This window comes from Telopea speciosissima, chromosome 2 (genome assembly GCF_018873765.1).
Source record: "Telopea speciosissima isolate NSW1024214 ecotype Mountain lineage chromosome 2, Tspe_v1, whole genome shotgun sequence".
In the NCBI taxonomy this organism is placed as follows: Eukaryota; Viridiplantae; Streptophyta; class Magnoliopsida; order Proteales; family Proteaceae; genus Telopea; species Telopea speciosissima.
Window position 1 is genome coordinate 63640800 of NC_057917.1, and position 19661 is coordinate 63660460.

At 39.7% G+C, this 19661-nt stretch overlaps 1 protein-coding gene across 2 annotated transcripts; it reads left to right on the forward strand.

The window, feature by feature from the left end:
- The first annotated feature begins 889 nt into the window (after positions 1-889).
- On the forward strand, positions 890-18205 carry LOC122652149. Of its 2 annotated transcripts, XM_043845821.1 has the most exons (6): positions 890-935; positions 974-1996; positions 15523-15605; positions 16308-16419; positions 17545-17597; positions 17914-18205. In XM_043845821.1, exons 2-6 carry the CDS (start codon positions 1030-1032, stop codon positions 18055-18057), a joined length of 1359 nt encoding a protein of 452 aa, XP_043701756.1. In that variant the 5' UTR covers positions 890-935; positions 974-1029; the 3' UTR covers positions 18058-18205. The 2 variants fall into 2 exon arrangements, with proteins under 2 accessions (XP_043701756.1, XP_043701755.1); XM_043845820.1 differs by having other exon boundaries at positions 913-1996.
- The last annotated feature ends 1456 nt before the right edge of the window (positions 18206-19661 follow it).

Here is a 19661-nt window from a genome sequence, read left to right on the forward strand (position 1 = left end):
CTATCTGACTTAGATCTAGTCTTGCCATCGTTAGGTCTAAAAATTGGTACTCATATTGAACTTGTTCGTTCAATTCGGTTTTGGATTCATGTACTTGATTTATATATTTTATACTATAATTTTATAATAGGATATAATAGCATTATAAAATCTTATACTAATATTAATAAGGACCGAGTTGATTCCATTCACTGTGGGGCGAGAGAGGGCAGGTATTTTGGAACATACTAAAACCCTTGGAGGGGTTTTTGAACCCTAGAATGGTGGGTGAACCGTCCTCTATTGATGCAGGGAAGCTTAGTCCTATTAGTAAAATATTATACTATATCAATATTTTGTATTAGTATATTTTAAGATAGGGAAAAAGTTATTTGTCGGGGAGTGTGGTCTGCGTCAGCACTCCCATGAGTCTATCTCTCTCCTCCCCATATGAAAAGACACCTCTACCCCCTTGTTTTAAGGAAAAGAGAGATAAACACATGTGAGTGCTGGCATAGGCCACACTCCCGTATAGAAAACTGCTTCCCTTTAAGTTATTAGTATTATATTATATTATATTAATAAACTATAATATATTGGTACTAAAATTTTGTTCTATATTGGTTCTAATCGGTCGGTTCTTATGTTGGATCTAGAAAGTAACCAAGTCCCGCCTCAACTCTATTCCCCAGTTTCGAATTGTAACCAAGTTCTATTGGTTAGATTCGGTTCGAATATTTGGTCCGAAGGCAATTTCAGTTTTCGGTTCCGGTTCCAATTTAACAGTCTTGGACTTTAGCAGCATAGAAATGATAGAATAAGCACATGTAGCACGTCATAAACTCGTTCCCAATCAATCCCTATTTGATTGGTTCGATGATGCGGTAATTCGTTTCCAAACACTCCCGTCGAATGAAATTGGTCCTCGGGCAGTCGAAGCTCGAACCAGAGACAGAGATGTTACTGTCGTCTCGCTTTGCACTTTGCAGTCCGCACTAGGGTTTTGTATCGGCGCTTCGGAAGATAGGGTTTCGAACATTCGGTTAGTCAATGGCACTGCAGTGGAGATCGAAATGTAGAACTTTACGAAACCCTAGTGTCGTCCAACGATTTTCGTCCTCTTCGTCGTCTCCTCCAGAATCTAATGATGGGGAAGACAAGAAGGAATCCTCATCTCCATCGACTCCTTCATTCTCTTCGTACTTCAGTGACGTTAAAGCCAGTCTAAAACAGTCTTCAGCTCCTCGAAGGGTTTCTCTCTCTTCTTCAAAGGAAACTCCTCCATTCACTTCTCAGAAATCTTCGAAGATCGCTTCTCTGGAAGAAATCCGCAAAAACCTCGCTGAATATCGTCTCAGATCAGCTGCTCCTCCGCCCAACGAGAAGCCTTCTTCCTCACCTTCTCAAGCTATCTCATTTCAGGACCTCTACAAGAGAAATGTGATTGAAAAGAGCGAAGGAGGGAACGATGGAGCCGGAAGTGGCAAGGGTGGAAAACCCTCTTTCGATGCTATCCGGGAGAGCTTAAGGCAGCTTCGAGCTTCAACCGGAAGCCAACCTGCGAGTGATCGATTTGGAGGAACGGGCGGTAGAGCAAGCAAGACCATGAGGGACCCTCTGTCTCTTAGCGCTCTCAGAAGTAGTCTCAAGCTGCAGCCGCAAGATCCTTCTTTGGCTTCGTCCGTTGTTATTGGAGGATCAGAGCCACTCCCTACGTCTGTTTTTGGAAAAGAATGGAGAACGAAGGAGGCAGAATCTCCATCGCTGAAGACAGAGTTCGTGAAGATGTATAGTTACGGTGAGCTAGGGGAGAAGCTTCGTAAACTTCGTCCTGCTGATACTAATGTCAGTAAAAACTGGTTTTCTCTTGGGGAGTTAAATGAGAGACTGATTAAACTGAGAGAGATTGAAGAGAAAGAGACAGAATCGAAGATTGGGGGAGTTTCGTTTAAAGACCTACGGGAGAGCTTAGTGCGGTTGCGGATATCAGATGAGGATAAGATGAAGAGATCGTCGAGTAAGTTCAATTATTATTTACTGTTTTAGCTAATGAGATTACTCTAATGATTATTCATTGCTTAAATGGAGACCACAATTCTGTCATTCTTCCTAGTTTCTTTTTCTGTTGATTAACTTTGTGTTGATGCTGCTCCATCTCAACTTCTCTCTACGGAGGGGATTAGGTTTAGGTTTAGGCTTCTTGTAGCTAATCAGACCACCCAGTGATCTATTTGGTCAGCTTTGTATCTGGTTCCACCAGGAAGGTGGAAAAACGGGGTTTGAGTTGTCGGGGGAGTCACAAAACATTAAGAGACCATTGTTTGAACAATAAAGCGACCCCCACCCATTTTGCATAAAGTAGCTGCACCGTGTCTAATATGGTTTACCTCTTGTTGAGGTTGGATATCCATTATCTTGAGGAGGAATGAATTTATCGGTACTAGTTGTTTGTCAATCAATTAGAGGAAGAACTTTGGTGACATTCAGTTTTGCACTGTAATTAATGCAGGGATAGACTCTTTGAGGTTTGAGGCTAAAAAAATTTATGGACTTGGGTTTGTGCTTGCTTGCACTCATATATTAACTGTGCTATTCCTAGGTCGTAGATAAAATACAAATAATTTAAACTTCAGGGGAGGGGTGGGACCAGATATATAATAAGACAGCCTTAGGTGTTGGTATGATCTGTGCTGCATAGTTAACTAAATTGAGAGCTAAACTTCAAAGAATAAGTCATGAAAAAGGACTCTTTGTAATCTTGAATTGTGATGTATATGATTTTTCTCGATTAGGATAGATCACCAAAATTAGAGCTTGATCTTTACCGGCTCAGTCAAAAGTTCAAATGAGACGTGAATAATGTAACCTTCCAAGACAGCACAACAGAGTACGAGGGATTAAAGATTCCAAATGATAGGGGCCAGTGAGAAAAGGATTTCATCATCCAATCAGAAACTCTGATAGGTTTGCAATCTATAAATTATCATTCTTCAAACGATTCCAAGAAACTGTATCTACATCTCTAATGTGTAGGGGCAACGAGGCAAGAGGTTGGTTGGAAATATTGCTAATACCTTCACTCTGATATACGCCTGTTTGTAATAAATTTCTTTCTTGATGTAGTGGTTGACTATTAGCGCTTAGGACTCTAACTAGGAAGTTATGCTGCATAAATATGGTGTGTTCTCAAAAGAACTCTATCTAGGAAGTTATGCTGCATAAATATGGTGTGTTCTCAAAAGAATTTTATTGGGTAAAAACCTCTATCAAAACATGAGGTAGGAAAATATTACAGATTATCAAAAACAATTACATTCTTTCAAGATATGGGGTGATGAGAAATATACAAGATAAAAAAATATGTATACATTTTATGGCAGCATGAGTAAAAGATGATGAGAATGGACGCTTTGTGACCACATGTACTAAATAACTAGTTCTTAATGTAGGAGTGTAGGACTAGGTCATTAGTAGCCTAACCCACAATAGGATCACAGGTACTGTAAAAACAGTAGGCTTTAGCACTCAGTTCCAGCAACAGAAAAAATAGAAAGACACCAAACAGTGGGCTAATGTTAAGGTCTTTTGGTACTTAAGACACTCAAATGTCTGCTACACAACCCTAGGATGAAACCCAGTCACAGGAGAAACAAACAGTGGGTTATTCTGGTTTGTCGGCAGAACAGAAGAAAGGTTATTAACTAGAAATAGACTATTTTCCAAAATTAGTAACTAATAGCTCAGATGGGAAAGATCTCTTTGTCAAGGGTAGGGTTCTTTGGACTGAACAATAATCTAAAAAATCAGTCCTTGCCCATTGCTAGAACCTGAGGTATGCTAGGAATTCAAAATTAGCAAGTAAGGTTCAAAAATAGAAACTTTATACCTCAGTAGGATCTAACCATTGGATGACCACAAGACTACAATGGAAGGTAGAGAAGAACTAGAGAAGGACCTGTTAAGAAAACAGATTTGAGAATTGTGCTTAAGTGAATCGATATGATTCACTAAGCCCTTTATTTCTGTCAATAAAACAGAATTACATGGACATATATGCCCTTACATAGCCGACATAATATGAACCACAGAAAAAGAAATAAAAACATAAGAGGGAAAGGTCCAGAATACCCCTACGGTATTCTGGCCCGTATTCTAACACTCCCCCTCAAGTTGGTGTAAAAATGTCATACATGCCCAACTTGGCTAGAAACGGATGAAACACTTTGCCACTAAGCCCCTTTGTGAACACATCAGCCAGCTGATCAGTAGACTTCACATAGGGAACACAGATTAGTCCAGCTTCGAGTTTTTCCTTGATGAAATGTCTGTCCACCTCCACATGTTTAGTTCAGTCATGTTGGACAGGATTATGGGCGATGCTAATGACAGCCTTATTGTCACAATATAATAGCATTGGAAGTTGGATAGCAACCCCAGTGTCTTGCAACAACCCCTTAAGCCACAACAGTTCACAGATACCATGAGCCATCGTCTGGAATTCTGCTTCAGCACTGGATCTGGCCACCACATTCTGTATTTTACTATGTCAGGTGACAAGATTCCCACCTACAAAAGAGCAATATCCAGAGATGGATTTCCTATCACTCGAACCAGCCCCATCTGCATCAGTGTATGCTTCAACCTTCAGATGACCATTGGGAGATAAAAGTATTCCTCATCCCGGAGCAGACTTCAAATATCGTAAAATGCGAAGAACTACTTCCATGTGAGAGGAATAAGGGTCATGCATAAATTGACTGACCATACTAATGCAATGGCAATGTCCGGTCGAGTGTGAGAGAGGTAGATAAGTTTGCCCACCAATCTCTGATAACGACCTTTATCAACTGGTGTGCCTTCTTTCTCCTTGAGTCTTGTCGTAGCATCTATGGGAGTGTCGGAGGGATGACACCCTAGCAGCCCTGTTTCAGACAGTAGATCTAGGACATACTTTCTTTGAGACAGAAATATGCCCTTTGAAGAGCGAGCAACCTCTATCCTTAAAAAGTATTTTAGAGTCCCCAGATCCTTGATTTCAAACTCACGGCCAAGAAACAACTTCAACTTTTTGATCTCATCACCATCATTGCCGGTTACTACAATATCATCAACATAAACTATTAGTAGAGTTACCTTATCACCCACTCGTTTGATGAACAAGGTATGATCAACATGGCTTTGCTGGTAGCCCACGGAAAGCATAGCCTTGTGAAATCTGCCAAACCAAGCTCTAGGTGACTGCTTGAAGCCATAGAGGGCACGCTTCAGTGTACACACCTTACCCTTGGTAATAGGACTTGAAAAACCTAGAGGAATGTCCATATATACTTCTTCCTTTAATTCACCATAGAGGAAGGCATTCTTCATATCTAACTGCTGAAGGTCCCATCCAAGATTCACTGCACAGGATAGCAATACCCTTACAATATTGAGTTTTGCTACTGGTGCGAAAGTCTCCTGGTAATCAATGCCACATATGTCTGAGTGAAGCCTTTAGCAACCAGACGTGCTTTGTACCGATCCACTGTACCATCTGCCTTCTGCTTGACCACAAACACCCATTTACAACCCACTGGTTTTTTCCCTGGAGGAAGAAGTACAAAATCCGACCTATTATTGTTGTTCAATGCTCTCATTTTTTCCAACATTGCTGCCTTCCACTTTCCATCTGTAGATGCTTCATGCCAATTTTTAGGAATGGAAATAGAAGAAAGGGAAGAAACAAAGGTACGAAAAGAAGGAGAAAGAGAACTATAAGAAACAAAACGTGAAATGGGATGTAAAGTGCAGGTCCGAGTACCTTTGCGATGAGCAATGGGTAGATCAGAAGAGGAGGACTCACCAGGAGAAGGATCAGGACCCTGAGTTGGCAACTGGATGGGTATCGGTGCTATAGTGAACTGATTCTGCCCTTTGCTAGAACATCTCCAGTTATAAGTGCGAATGTTGGAAGTGTCAATGGCCTTCTGAAATCTACTAATGGTCCTCTGTACTGGAGTCAGCTCCCTCTGAATAGGAACATTACTACCACTTGTTTCCATTATCTCCCCCTGTATTGGATTCCCTTCGGGTGAAGGGACAGTAGTCAAAGTAGGCTGGACAGCAGCCACGGGAGGCTGGACAGTAACAATAGGTGATGAAGGGAGAGGAAACCCAAGAGCGGGAACCACATCTTCACTAGAACTCTCCCCCTGAAGAGGTGGGGAAGAATAATAGGAAAGGGTTTCGTGAAAAACCACATCCACACTGACCATAGTACGATGGGAAGGAGTGTGGTAACACTTGTAACCTTTCTGGGTCGGAGAATAACCGAAAAAGATACACCGTAACCCACGGGGTTCAAGTTTGCCAAGGGATTTAGTATCTCTAGCATAACAGACACAGCCAAATACCTTGGGAGGTACCACAAAGGAAGAATCTCCAAGTAAAATGTCAGATGGGCTACGGGAATCAAGAACCCGTGAAGGTAACCTATTAATAAAGTAGGCTGCAGTGAGGACAGCATCACCCCAATATTGGGATGGAACATGCCGTGCAAACATTAATGCTCTTGCCACTTCTAATAAGTGGCGGTTCTTTCTTTCAGCCACACCATTTTGGGCCGGAGTATCAACACAACTAGTCTGATGTATAATCCCATGATCAACAAAGTACTTTTGGAATTGAGATTCCTTATACTCAGTTCCATTATCACTCTGTACCAGCCCAGTCCCAAAAATCGATAGTGCACAGGGATTTGGGAAAAAACCTTGAATTAATGGATCGATTGGGAGATGGGGTCTTCAGCACCTGTAGTAGACTCGACAACAGTAGTTCAATGTCGCAGAAGGGTCTCCAATAGAGGGAGAACCAGTCCCAATAAATATCGTGGACTGATCTTCAAAACCTGGAAACTCCAAATATTGCAAGAGGGAACCAGCAGCTATCGAGGATAATATTGGGTCATGGAAAAAGGAAAAAAAGAGGTGGGAATAGGGCAGCAACTAGATCATCTGATCACCTCTGCAGTGCTGCCCTTAGAGAGGGAGAAGAAGCAAGGAGAAAGGAGAGAAAAAAAAATGGAGAGAAGGGAAAGAGAAGAGAAGAACGATGGTAGGGTGGGGGGTTTTGAAAACAGGTCAGAGAAATTGTAGCTCTGATACCATGTTAAGAAAACAGATTTGAGAATTGTGCTTAAGTGAATCGATATGGAAAAAAAGAGGTGGGAATAGGGCAGCAACTAGATCATCTGATCACCTCTGCAGTGCTGCCCTTAGAGAGGGAGAAGAAGCAAGGAGAAAGGAGAGAAAAAAAAATTGAGAGGAGGGAAAGAGAAGAGAAGAACGATGGTAGGGTGGGGGGTTTTGAAAACAGGTCAGAGAAATTGTAGCTCTGATACCATGTTAAGAAAACAGATTTGAGAATTGTGCTTAAGTGAATCGATATGATTCCCTAAGCCCCTTATGTATATCAATAAAACAGAATTACATGGACATATATGCCCTTACATAGCCGACATAATATGAACCACAGAAAAAGAAATAAAAACATAAGAGGGGAAGGTCCAGAATACCCCTATGGTATTCTGGCCCATATTCTAAGAGGACCATACCAAAAACTGGGCTCACAACCGGTTAGATATGATGTAAAATTGTAAATACCCATGGAGTTGGCTGTCCAAAATGTTCAGAACCAAGGTGCCACAGACAGTATGTCTCCTCCAATGTCAGCCCTGTTGATGGAATAGTTGGTGGAGGGCCGGTTAGGAGAAGAGGGGAAGCTGGGAAGAATCAGAGTTGCAGGGGAGGGTTGGGGAGATGGGTTGCTGCAGTAATGTGCAGCGGTGGGAAGGGATGGGGGTGAGGCTTCTGAGAAGGGAGACCCTTTTTTTTTGGTTACTACTACTGGTATGTAGAGCCGTAATGGGACAGAGATTTGGGAGAAGGGAATGAGAGAGGTTATAGGGGAAGGAGATGGATCCTTCGGCTTTGATACCAAGTTGATGGATGGTCGGTTAGGAGAAAAGGGGAAGCTGGGAAGAATCAGAGTTGCAGGGGAGGAGAGGAAATCGCATAAGAAGAAGAGGGGAGAAGAGTGCACACGCACAGCCGCACTGCCGCACTGCCGCCAAACCATAACTCAACTATTCCATATTCAATCTGTCGTCTTTCTCGGTTACAAATTGGTATTTTAAAGATGAAAATAAAAGACTCCTAACGTAACTTTAAAATAGAATTTGACTCTATCTTGAACTTTAGAAATAAAATCCTAACTCTAATTCTACCACGACTCCATCAACGACAAGAAAAAAATTATAAAATAAATCAAACTCCTAATGGACCCAATTACAAAATAGACCATAAAGTAGAATATCCTACTGAACAATAAATCAAACTGGACCCGTTTCATCTCCATCTGGATACCCAAATGGGTTTGGGTCGGCCCAAGGTAGCACCTACATCAATAGTGGAATCTCTCCTTCACAGATAAGCAGCAGTGATAAATGGAGAGATTAATGGCCACGATACTCTCTCTAGTTGCTGGTTCAGTTGCAGAAAATAGTAACTAACAGTGCAAGGTTTGGAGGGAGGGGAAAGAAGAAATGGGGGGCTCACTAGGAGCCAGGAGAATGGGATCACCTAACAAGGCTGGCTGATTGGGACAGCTTTGGCTAATTAGGGCAGAAATTAGGGTTAGGGTTGAATAAAGGTAATGGGGTTTATGGGGTTTTAATATGCAGGTCTAGGGTGCTTTTATGGCATATAAATAATAGGATTTGGGAAGGTTTTAAAATTCTGCAATTCTGGACAGAATTGAGTTGCAGGTTTTGGGTTTTAATGGAGTGGAGGAATGGAGGGGATAGAGTGGGAATTATGAGCTGGGTTTTAGGATCGAGTGTAGGGAGAAGTGTGGGGGTTGTGTGCTAGAAGTGTGGTTTGAAACTGAGGTCAGATCTATAGTTATGAGGGAGTCCTAGTTAAGGTAGGAGTTGCAGGTTTAATGGAGAATTAGGGTTTGATGGAAGGAGGGGGGTGTGGATTAGGTTAGAGGAAGAAGGGAATAACTAAATTAACAAACAACTCACCAGATCTGCAGATCTGCAGTAGCAGCAAGTTGAGGAAGCTTGATTGAAGAAGAAGAAGGACCTCCCGATCTACAAGATGCAAGGAGTCGATTGAAGATCCACCAATCCCTTCACCTTGATATTACTCACAAGGCAACCTTGATATTACTCACAAGGCACACTCACGATGGAGCAAAGGCAGCAAGCATAAAACTGAGTTTTTATTAATCAAAATTCGTATGTAATGCTGGCCTCCCTTACAAACTTATATAGAAGATTCAAAAATAGACTTGGACATTAAAAAGGAATGGCCTAATTCTATCCCTAACCTATTAGGTAACTTAAACTGACTAGGAAACTAGAATACTAAAGAAAATAGACTTAAAACATGGCTGGACTTATAGAGTCCTAATCCAGCCCGACTTACATCACATGACCACTTAAGTTGTCACATGACCACTTAACCAAGTCACATGATCACTTAAATTGAACCAATTGGATGCAACCAATTTGAACCGGTTCAACTAAAAAACATAAAAATAACTAAGTATTGGTCTAATCCCGTATGCAATCTATATACCCCTAGTTTAGGCTCATTAAAGTGGCCTATTACATAGAAAACCCTTGGGAACAAAGGCCCAACATGTATATAACCAAACCCTAGACTTATTCCTAATAGAAGAAGCCCAGTTTGGTGATAATTCTGCATCAGCCTCCCTCTTATAGCTTGGTCAGTCTCTCACTAACCTTGGTTTCTCACCTAAAACTCCACTGTTTCTCATAGCCATGGCATAACACCAATTTCTTACTCTTCAAAATTGTGGGGATAGGTACAATGGCCCTTATAGGTGCTTTTAGCACTCTACAGTAAATAGAAAGTAATAAAGAGGCCCACACATATAGGGGAGCCTTGTAAAATTAGAAACTTGAATAAAAGGAGAGATTATAGCCATGTAATTTTGAGTTTTCTATTGAAACGGATCCATTGTATAAGCCCAAATAAGAGGGCCTTGAAGCCTACACGATAATAGGGATAGTTTCTATTTTCAGTTTTAAGTAGCTACTACTTAGCCCCTGACCCATATGACCCATTGTGGACATAAATTTTGGCCTAACTTATTGAACTACAGGTTCACACAGGTTCAATTTGACCCAAAAAACTGAAACATATCCAAATCGGAAAATTATTCTTTCTTTGATGTACATCAGATCTAGACAACCATGACTGTACGCATGTCATAATTTTATTATACAGTTGTATTTATGCATCCTAGTTGTTTTTAAAGACCCCTGAGAATTCTGGAGTTGGGCTTGCTTGATTTGAATCCAGTGTCACCCTAATGGATTCTAAAACACCTAAGGGATTAGGGTTAGGAATCCTTTTGTTTTTCCAGAATCACAAGAATAGGGAACCAAACCAGAATTTAAGAGAAATCAAATAACAGACTATCAGTGGGTCTGATTTGGTCAATACTCAAGTCGAATATACTGTTCTTATAGTAGAGGAGTTCTGCAGAAATCGAGGGGAGTCTGATGGACAGATTCTCTGTAATGGAACAATCCTACTGGGAGTATGAAAGTAGAAAAGCTGCAGAAATCAATAGTCAGGTTTATAGAGTTTCAGATCAGAATCAGATTATAGCGATGTAACAAACTGATAAGGAATAAACAGTCACCACCGAGCATAAAATCAGGTTTCAGAAATCAGAATTGAAGAATCCTAGTGAGAAAAAGATTCTGAAATCGATGGATAATGCAGGTCTAAGAATAGATCAGAAATATTACTCAGATTCAGCAATAATATCATAACAGTATTCTGGATCCGGATTTAGAAAATTAACTGAGACACTGAGTTTTGAAGAATTTGACTAAGACTAGGAAAGCTAGAAATCAACCTGAGAAGAAGAAGTTTTGAAACTGAACTGAACTAGAACCTAAATTAGACACTGAAATAAGAAAGACAGCAACTGGACTAACAAATTAAAATTAAAATAGCTAAACAGAACTAGAAAGAAGGAAGAGATCTGAACTGTTACTCGATGGAAAATTAAGGAAGAAGGATATGAATCAGGAATCCCACCTGATCCCCACGGTTGGCATCCCACCAAACCCCAGTAATGTAGAAGGAGTTCAATTAAGAACCACTCTACAGTAGGATTGATTATAGTTGCAGCAGGATTGATTATAGTTGCAGCAGGTCATCACTAAGGGAAGCAAATCAGAATTAGAAGGTAGCAAATGGACTAACAAATTAAAATTAAAGTAGCTAAACAGAACTAGAAAGAAGGAAGAGATCTGAACTGTTACTCGATGGAAAAGAATGGAAGAAGGATATGAATCAGGAATCCAATCTGATCCCCACGGTTGGCATCCCACCAAACCCCAATAATGTAAGGGGTTCAATTAAGAACCACTCTACAGTAGGATCGATAATTGTTGCAGCAGATCATCGATAAGGGAAGCAAATCAGAATTAGAAGGTAAACACCAAACTAGTAAGAAAATAATAACTTGCAAACCAGAAGTGGGAATGGCTCCCAATTAGGATCGAGTGGAGGGTATGAGGAGGATGCCTTGTGCCCCAAATTTCAGCCTGTTGTGATGGCTGATTGCTGAGATATGAACTGGAGTCAAAATTAGAAGGTTAGGGCAGATCTTCCAAACCAATGGGTATTAGGACACCAAACCAGGGATCAAGTGTAGCCTTTGGTTATCTTAATCAGTACTCCAAAGCACTGCTGGATCAGATTTCTTGTTGCTGAGAAATTGGAGAACAACGTTGCAGGAGAAAAACCAAGGCTGGAGCAAAACCGCAGGGTGTAAATGTTTCTCTTTGATTGATTGAAGCAGCAGCAGTCTAGGCTGAATTGGTGGCTCGATTCTGGTCTCCTAGAGGTTCACAACAGCATCTTGTAACAGTCACAAGGTAGCCACAGCGGGGGAGATCAATTGAGGGGAAGAAGATAGGAGAAGAAGATAAAGGGGGATAAGGAGATTCGGCTCTCTCAGCCCTTCATTCACACAGTTGGGACAAGAAAACTTGCACAAGCAATCTCAAATCAACTTCATTAATGTTGGGGGGGCCTTCTATGGGCATCACATATTTATGGGCAGCTATACTTGCCTTACAAGTAAGGGAAAATAAGAAACTTGCAAGAAAAAAGAAACAAACATAAAATAGAAACACTTCTAAATAAAAGCTAAACCTACTTTCTAAATATGAAATTAGAAACTAAACTGAGCTAAGGTTGCTTAATAAACAACCACAAAATATCTAAAAGAATAATTCTGAAAATAGAAACTAAACTAAACTCCTAAATCCCGACGCATAGACAAAATTGACTCTAAAAAAGTCTGCCAAGGTCCCAGGTCTCCAAGTCAGCCCGCGCTTTTGCGAAGAATCCTGCACCCATGGGCATACGGCTTGGCAGGCCTTCCCTTTCCGCCGGAGCTTCATGGGCGTTGCCCCATTCCCCAATCAGATGTTTGGATATGAGCTATACTCCGCAAGGAGCCAAACGGGCGTATGGCCTTGCCTTGCCATTTGACCTCTCTTCCCGTGTGACTAGGAATTCACACGATCTGGTCTTGGGCCCCACAGGATCTTCTAATAGCATTCCCACCAAGGCAATATGGAGCCGTGACACTGTTCACGTGAACAGTGTTTTGCCCTCTTTTTCTTCATATAAACACAGCTTGCCAGGGCCTTGCTCACGATTTGATGAATACAGATTTCTTGTCTTCTTCAATGGAGCTGCTGTGAGATTCAGTGATGGGTGGGATATCCTTGGGAACAGTGAGATACTAGTCCAGGTTATTGGTGTGAACCTTGGTTAATTTTCTTCTCTCTTATATGTTTTCTGCAAGTAAGTTACTGTTTTTAATTTCTTTATCAATCGATATTGCTGTTCTGTGATTGACTGATTTGAGGTGAATCAACCTTGAGCAGTCCATTGATATTCCTAGTATTCTGTTAGAGTTGATCTATATCAGAGGAGTCACTTTTCTACCCTGCGGATGCTCTGCGTTGGAGCTTATTTTCTAACAGAATTGAGTACACACCTGGGTAAGATCTGACCTTCAGATTTAGGTAATCTTTTGGGGTATTCAAGACCGTCGACCAGGGTTTGGTGTTGATCAGGTTTACTGTTCTGATTCTATAATATTTTTCCTGAATTTACTCTGTTTTGGTTCCGGATCTGAAGATTAACTCTGTCTTAAATCTAATCATTGGATATTTGGATCTGGTTTCTATTTTGGGGATTGGATGAGGCATCCAAAGACTGGCCTTCGACCAGAATTGGAGACTGATCTGAGTCTCTGATTTTATGTAATTAAATATCTCCTATTCTTGGATCTTGAGTTTCAGATTTAATTATTCTTTTATTGTGATTAATCAACCCTTGGATCACTGCTGTATTATGGGAATCACCTATTCTAACTGTTTGCGAGTGTTGTTTCAAGTTTGATCTTCATCTGAGAGGGTTGACTTTCTGATTTGGGTTTATTTGGGATCGTATAAGAGGGGTGTGTAATCTGAACCTAGGGTTCATCCTACTTACCTCCATCATCAAGCTAAGAATCACTACCAACCATTCGTGGAATCACCATTGAGTTTCTACTTTCTACTGAATCACCACTGCTGAGAGAGCTCTGAATTTCACAGAACCGAAAGGTTAAATTCAATATTTCATTCATCAAATTCGTGTGCAGGACTGAAGCACCTTACAACCTTGTATAAAAAACTCAAAAACAGACTCAAGCTAAGATTAAAATACCTCAAGCCAATAGCTTGCTATGGAGGTAGTCTTAATTTAACTAAAACTCTGCATAAAATAAAAGAAAGTAGCTTAAAACAAGGCTGGATTCATAGAGTCCCTAATCCAACTAATTAACGCTGAATAACAATTAAAAATAAAAGGAATAGGACTCTAACTAGACTCGACAACTTAAATATTTAATAAAATCCCATATTCATTCCCCTTACCCATATTTTAGATCCGTTAAAGTGGCCTATTACAATAAAAACCCATTGGACCAAAGGCTCACATGTGTAGAACCTAACTCAAATCTTATTTCCACTAATGGGCTTATCTGCATCACGCATTTTTTTTTGTAACCCTAAAATCTAACCATTGACCAAAAAGATGGGGTGAAGGGCCCATTTGCAGATTTTTATGCCATTTGAACTCAACTAAATGGGGTCAGCTACAATCATTTATCTCCAATCAACTCTATTCCAAGCGATACTTGTTACAAGTCCTAAGCTATTCATGTCTTTCCTCACCACTTCTCCAAGAGTCATTTTAGATGATTAGATCTACCCTTGGTTCCTTCAATCTAAATCAAATCACCCTTCCATATTGGAGCATTCAAAGGCCTCCATTGCACATGTTCATGTCACACCTCAAACAACTTAATCACAACTTATCATGTATCGGAGTTGCTCCTAAATTAGCTCTTATTTTTCATTCCAATAATTGGGAATATTGCATATGCAACTTTGGCCCCAGCTGGACCCAATTTTCCAATTTTCAGACAGCTTCAATATGTATTGGTTAACATGGTATTTGTTTAACATATGTTGTAGACGGAATTTATATGCCTATATTTAGATGCTAGTCCACAGTTTTAGCACACATGAATGTTTACTTCATGCATTTTACATGTGAACAAATTCAAGATAAAAGTTACATTATTTGTGTCCAATATTTTAAAAAAAAATAAGCTTGGGCACATTCTGTGCTGCAAATTTCTTTATTTCATTTTCAAGAGTTTCCATAATGCTTTACTCGGTTCACTTTCACTGCTGCAGAGATGTTGGAATGGGTTTTAGAGAGTCTGATGTCAGTATGACTAAGTCAGGCTGCCTTATATATCCCGTATGACATTGTGGCCTGTATGCCTTCACGAGATGTTTACTTTCTCTTAGTACTCTCAAATATTCTGTGTTTCAGATGATCCCCAAGGACCCCAACCACTACCATGGGTTATACAGATAAGAAACACACTCACAAATTTTGTATTCTTACAATATATCTTTCTTTGTATGTAAATGCATCATTATCTGTAGCACGCTGGGAATGCACACGATTTTTTTTACAACCCAGATCTCACCAAAAAATAGAGTAGGTGGGGAACCTGTTCTATTCATAATCTCTTTTATTTCTCTTGTTGGGAAACATTTTCTAATGTAAAAGGATACACTTCATTCAATTGTTGGTACATGCTAGCAAACTGTTAGAACTGTTAATTATTGGTTGTATGAATACATTTCAGGTATATTGATCATTTGAGGATATAACCTAGGAATCCTTTTGATTTTTGTATTACATACTTTTTTTTTTGTTCAACCCTTTTGGCAAGGATAAATCCTGGATATGGAATTTTTAAAGCATGTTTTTTCCCCTGCTTCTTTTTTTTTGGTGGGGGGGGGGGGGTCGGTTGGTGTTGACAGTCCGTCTATTATTTTTATTTAATTGATAAGTTTCTTGTCATCAGCACACAGGTTTGATATATTGGGTCAGCTGGGAGGGACTCCAAATTTTATGCTTTCACCTCCAAAGGAGCACCTAGTTGAGAAAGTAAGTAAAAGGGCTTGAAATTGTTCTCTTGTATCTGTAGTTTTATGTTTCTTCTTGTTTGAAGATTCTTGTGCTTCTGGCATTGTTTAAAAATGGAGCATTCTCATATTGTTTTTCACAAAGTTGGTTTTTATCGGATGCTCAGGTACTTTTGTGTAACCTATCTGGGATGCTGGCAAGAATGATGTGTTAAATAGCAAAACCGCTTTAGGAACTTGGCTGTCAGTTCTTTGCTGAAACAGTTTCCCTCTATTTATTTTATGTCTTTTAATTTTTTTTTTGGGGGGGGGGGTTAAATAATTTTGGAGTATGACAAAAACTGTAACAGTAGCTGTATATTCTAAAGGAAATGGTAATAATATCTGTCATTTTATTCAATTATTCTGTTTTACATGACATACAATCCTAATAAAGTATATTACATGAATGCTTTAGAATTTCTTGCAGAATTTGTTTCATAAGGTAATACTTCTACTTATACTTTAAGTGTAAATAGTTTTTATTGGTGCCACGTGTCCCTTCTCTCTTTGTTATGGTTTTATGCAAAAGAAACAAAAGGTTTTTTAGGGCACGGCCCTGAAATGGCTGGCACACTGTGTGGAATGTGAGCATTGTTCATGACTTTTTCGAGAACCATTCTGTTTTTAATGACATTGGTCTCTGGTAAGACTTGCTGATGTCACAATCTTTTGTTCCTTGCAGTATTTCCACCCGGATAACATGTCGTCAGCAGAAAAGCTGAAACTAGAGCTTAAAAAAGTTAGGGATGACTTTAAATTGTCAGAATCCGATTGTGGATCTGCACGTGTTCAAGGTAAGGGTGTTTTGTCCTCCAGTATTCCTGGGCTTTTCTTCTGACTGGTGCATTTTTAATGTCTACATTTTCTTGCTTTCAATGTATGAACTTGTAAATTTCTCTTGGTAAATAATGACCTGTCTGATTTTTGTTTTTTTGGTTGCCATTCATATAATTCTCTCAACTCTATTTCGCACTCTCCTCTAGAATGGGAAGATAATTGGATGTCCTATTATTTGAATGTGCCAATAGGGAAATAAATGCATGTTTCAATTACTTTCTGCCAGCACCTCAGCTATAGCAGTGGAGTGGTGAGACAGAACTTAATTTAGCCGAGGAATTGAGTTGAGTTTCTTGTAATTACTGAATTTTGAGGATAATCAGGCAGCCGAATATGATTTGTTTCTCTCAAGTATGTCTTGTATTTCTCCTCAGTTGACTACTTCTTTTCTTTTTTCTTTAGTTGTTAACTTGTTAATATCTGTGGGGTCAAAATTATTTAGAAAAATCACGTGTCACAGTAAAGGTTATAATTCGGGGAAACCTAAAATATTGGATTAATGTGGTATGTTAAAAACAAAGTTTAGGGAACTAGAATCAGGTTTCTGTTCATAGATATTGGATGTAGATGAAGGTTTGTTCAAGTTGCTTAAATTATCTTTCCTTATCTTATTGTCTTATACATAAAATATTTTATCATATTCTTTTCTCTCTCCTATGGCTTTATTAATTCCTGTAATTTTAGTTGTGATTTCTTTCCAAGAATGCCTGGCTTTTTCACACTCTCCAGCCTATTTCCCTATCTCAAGTTAATTGATAGATTGAGCAATGAGCACAGAAACCAACAGCCGAGCATGGATGTGGCATATCCACGCACATTCTTTCATTTTTCTCAACACCCTTCTCCTTTATTTCCAATATAATTATCCCCCCCTCCTCGCCGAGGCAAGAAAATTCCTGGCTCCACCCGTTGATCTTGCAATCTTGTTTTTTGACAAACTTTTGAACATCAAATTCTTTGCTCTTGGTTTTGAGTACACTGATCACATGTTAGATTTTGTATTTACATCTGTTATCAGTTCATATGTTTACCTTATGTGCCTTTTTTGTTAGAAAATTGTCTAACCTCTCCTTGTCTTGCAGTGGCACAACTCACGACAAAAATCAAGCATCTTTCTTCTCTTTTACATAAAAAGGTGAGTGATACCATTACTATTTAAGAGATATTCTGGCTTTTGTTTCTTAAAATTGAATGTTTGTGTGGTTTACTATTCTTTTAATGATTTATATGTGCATTTCTTGTTCCTTGCATCTGGTCTTTGGAGTTTTGTTTTGATTGTGGTTTGCACGCTTGGTTTAAGTTCTTTGGAGTGATTTTGTGGGTTTTACTTTGATTTTTTGCTCATTTGGGGTAGTTTTTGAATTGAAAACTTAGTCATCCTGAATCACTGCCTTATTTTTACGGGGTCTATTTACGGTAAATATATGCTTTACTGGATAAATATTGTGCAGGATAAGCATTCTCGCAAGGGTCTTCAAGGAATGGTCCAGAAAAGAAAGAAGTTGCTCAAGTATCTCCGAAGAACTGACTGGGATTCCTACTGCTTTGTTCTCTCTAAGCTTGGACTCAGGGACAACCCAGACTACAAGAACTAGAACTAGCTTCCTATCCCTAACTTAAGCAGAGAGGAAAAGTTGAAATTGAGGACCTTCATTTTTTAATTATTTTTTATTTTTTTCTCTCCCGTGTGGTACTGTCAAGCTTCTTTGCTGTTCAATCAGATATGGCTTCGGAGTAATCTCATAAAGGAAACTAAGCCCAAGTGAAAACAGGAATTCCTCATGGTTGATTATTGTTTTGGTGAGGAATAGATAATTCTGGTGATTTTTTTGATCATAGTAAATGTTTGATGGCTGTATTTGCATATGAGACAGGATTCTCCGTGCCATTGAGAGTAAGGCCATATGTCTGATAGCCTTGTAGACAATGAACAATAAGAGCGTTCAGTACTTCAGTGCAACTATGGACTATATCGTTGTAGTTTTCTTAATGTTCAGGAATATCTTTATCAAGGTTCGAGAACTCGGGTCTCGGTGGCATCTCGGTCAGGCTAGAAATCGAGTCGAGCCGAGATCTCGGCGAGTTGATGCATTTTTTTTTTTTTTGGATTCGGACCCCCAACTCGGTGGGTTGTACACATATTTTGGGTCTGAAACTTGTTATCCAACCTATTTCAGGTCATTTAAACACAATGGCATGCCTAGATTTGCTAAAAAACAAGTCCAAATATGAGTTTCACTTTGGACCATAGGTTGGTAGGCGACGAGTTGTACTAAAACAACATAATCTATATATAATTTAGTAAAACATAGTAAATTAGCAATCAAAACATTCTAATTAGCACACATCAATCAAAACATTCAAATAAAATGTATATTACATCAATGTTCACTTAATTTGTTACATAAAATGAGATTGAACAAGAAATTCATCCTTATATCGATCCACATAGAATTCTCATGTCATGGAATTGCTATAGTGTTGCAAATAGTGTGACACAGATTTCATATAAGTCTTCTGATCAACATATACCAATCTCCCTATCTTAGGGTACATGGGAGGCTGTTGGTATGAGGTGTAAGATCCATTGCTACTGTCATATTGAGTTTGAGGCATGTATGACTGGTTTGGGACTAGGAATGTATACCCAACACCTGACCTAGAGCTTTGTATGTCATACTCATTCTTGATGCCCATCTCGACCATAGGCACTATAATCGAACCGGTGCTCTGCTGGCCATAGTCATAGCCATGATGATCTTGAGATGATTGCCATGATCGATGCTCACTAGTAGTATCTATACTCATGCTTAGAAACTTGTAAGCATGGTGTTCATCTTCTTGTTGTCCTCCTCCCGAGCATATGGTGATGTGAGTGTTTGTGACCCTTCTTTCTGTTGTATGTTTTAGGGTAGCCACCATGGTCTTGATCTTGAGTGGCATGCGTAAACTGAGACTCACCGGTGAAACGCACAGGGTCGTCCTGCGTTCCAACTTCTTGCTCGTACTGTTTGCGCATCCCCTCATGACGATCATCATAATAACCGTCACTCCGCATACCACTAGCAGCAGCAACTTCACCACCATCACCATCACCATCACCATCACCATCACCATCACTAGCATCACCAGTGTCATCACCACCACCACCATCATCATCAGTAGGACTTCCTACAGCAGGCTCAAAAGGTTTCGGTGA